The 2,500-nt window shown below is 37.8% G+C and overlaps 1 protein-coding gene across 3 annotated transcripts in view; it reads right to left on the bottom strand.

Annotated features, from left to right (window-relative positions):
- Positions 1 to 2,500, bottom strand: part of LOC106869631 (uncharacterized) — a 232,169-nt gene that overhangs the window by 1,047 nt on the left and 228,622 nt on the right. For all 3 annotated transcript variants that reach the window (XM_052968630.1, XM_052968631.1, XM_052968629.1), the window contains one exon: positions 1 to 2,247. This exon is cut by the window's left edge and continues 1,047 nt beyond it. In XM_052968630.1, the coding sequence (XP_052824590.1) occupies positions 87 to 2,180 (2,094 nt within the window). In that variant the 5' untranslated portion in view covers positions 2,181 to 2,247 and the 3' untranslated portion in view covers positions 1 to 86. The remainder of the gene's footprint in view (positions 2,248 to 2,500) is intronic.

The following is a 2,500-nucleotide window of genomic DNA, read 5'->3' as shown; positions in this document are numbered from 1 at the left end:
TATCTCTCATTGGCACGCTTCTTACTATTAGCCGATACTTCAGTTCTTATGATGTTCTCTCTCAATTTGTAAAATCCGTCGGTTTTTCATGTAAATTGTAAAAATATTGAAAATAGCCACAGAAAAACTGACTGTAATCCGCCTTTGGTTAAGCATTGAACTAAACGCGCGCCATTACTTCGAGTATGTTCTTTCTTTCTCTCCGCCTTTCTTTTGTAGTAAATTTCTGGTACACTCGGTATTTTAAACGGTTCATTAGGTTTATCACGATCAAATGTTTGAGGTTTATGTATGATAATGCGATCTGCGGTGGTTGTGGTCTTCATCGGAATGTTTTTGCAAGGTATGGCCTCAGCTTTGAGGGTGTAGACAGTAAGCGGTTTCAGATACCGACCTCTCACAAAAGACCAAGTCATTTTATTACATTCACTGGCAGCCATCACAATTATTTCATTTTTATGCATGTCGTTTTTCAAAAGACAAATAGTATCGGAAGTGTTATCACGATTTTGCATTACTACAGCCTTCTCCCAATAATTAGGTTTAAACGTTAATAAACAACGATAGTCGCTTACATGCGCGTGTATTGGGCAATTTTTCATTTCAATACGGAATAAGGTGTTATCATAGCAGTCCTGGTACATACTTCCATAGCAACCTCGTCCAGGTTTTATGGCTAACCGAATCTCAAAGCTTGATTCAAACTCACAATCCTTAAAACTTTCCAAAGGTTTGCGGGACACAATCGGTTTAAATGAATTTGGAAAAGAGCGATATGTGTCACCAATGGGTTTAACATCTGATATGAATCTTTGGTTACTACAAATCGAATCTTTAACATGATCATCGACGAGTGGCCAAACGATACTTTTTGAGAGTACATAACCCATTACCATTGGAGAATAATCAGTGATTTGGATACAAGAATAACGAGGTCGGCAACCGTTTTTGAAAATCGAAAGCACCGAATATCGACCCTCACTTCTAGTTGAGATTCTGCTTAATGAGACACACTTGAACGAGCCAACCCGTTCAATTTCAAAATTCGATTCGCTAATCTGAATCTCCTTGATACCATCGTAATTTGTTTGGTACCATGGACCACGAAGCCGACTTGGAAAAGAACAGACTGCTGGAGGCATATTGGGATCACATTTCCGGCAGCTGTAGGGACACTCATATTCTGTGAGTCTTGAACATGCCACCTGCCTACATTCTTTGTATTCGTCTTGACATAATTTAGTATACATGACACGAGTCAGGCTTGCAACGATGTAGTTCTTGGCTTGTTGAGCCTTATTTGATGTCTCAGACCATCCTATGATATCATCTACTCCGTTGGGGCAAATTAAATCAAAGAATAAATAAATTTCATTTTTTTCCCAATTACTAATATTTTGAGAACGAAGGCACCAAATTTTACCTTTATAAGTTCTAACAATAGTAAATGTGTAGCCATCATCCCACCAACTGGCGACACATAACAGGTTTGTTGTTGTTTCCATGGGTGTATTCTGAAGGCAGGTTTCAGATCGAAAGTAAAATGTCATCCCTTCACCAGCGATACATTCGCTCTCTAATCTCATTGGAAGGGCTTTCATGTTGCAGCCATTGCTAATTCCATTTGAATCAACAATTTTCATATTGTATCCTCCTTGTAAAGGACAAAGTAAGTATTCGTCCCTAATTCGACTGCGAAGTATTAAAGGCCAAGGGTTTAATTTTAGATGGTGCTCATGACAAAGCTGCAGATCGAACCGAGACACAAAATTAGATTCTCGAATTTGCATTACAGCTACACCTCTTCTGATAAATTCAAGGCATGCATACATTCTCGGTTTACCTTTTTCTTCATGCCGCACCACATACTTGTCCAACATTTTATATATACACTCTCTTATGTAATATTGCTCAGTGTTATTAGTACCGAACGATGTTTGGTAAATATGTCGGGCTATCATGTAATTTTTCTTAAATTCAATCTCTGTTAAGTCGTTCCCATTTGGTTTGATAGTATTGTTTGTCTCCCAAATTACGTCTACCGTCTCTATATGTTTCATATCGTGAAAGTTGCAAGCACTGGAGACAAAGCTGATTGTGATCAATAAGACAAAACAAAGAGCACAGAGCATCCAATGGAGGTGATGATACAGGCACACACAAAATCTTGGGGAATCCATTTCTTTGCATACGGCAATATCTTAATCCAGCCGAGTATTTATATCCGTTTTTTGTCGGTCATGAAACCTGTGTAAAAGAAAGAAAGAAAACGCTTTGTTAATAAAGTACGCACAAATACAAAATAATATATATTGTCAGTAAGCATGCTAATCTATTTATCTATATCTGTCTGTCTGTCTCTCTTTCTCTCTCTCTTATATATATTTATTTCTTTAATGCCCACAGGGGGCTAAACAGAGGAGACAAACAATGACAGACAAAGGGAATAAGTCAATTACATCGACCCCAGTGCGTAACTGGTATTTATTTAAGATACCAT

Source organism: Octopus bimaculoides, chromosome 6, assembly GCF_001194135.2.
Source record: "Octopus bimaculoides isolate UCB-OBI-ISO-001 chromosome 6, ASM119413v2, whole genome shotgun sequence".
In the NCBI taxonomy this organism is placed as follows: domain Eukaryota; kingdom Metazoa; phylum Mollusca; class Cephalopoda; order Octopoda; family Octopodidae; genus Octopus; species Octopus bimaculoides.
Note: the sequence above shows the minus strand (reverse complement) of the source record. Positions and strands in the feature narration are given on the sequence as shown.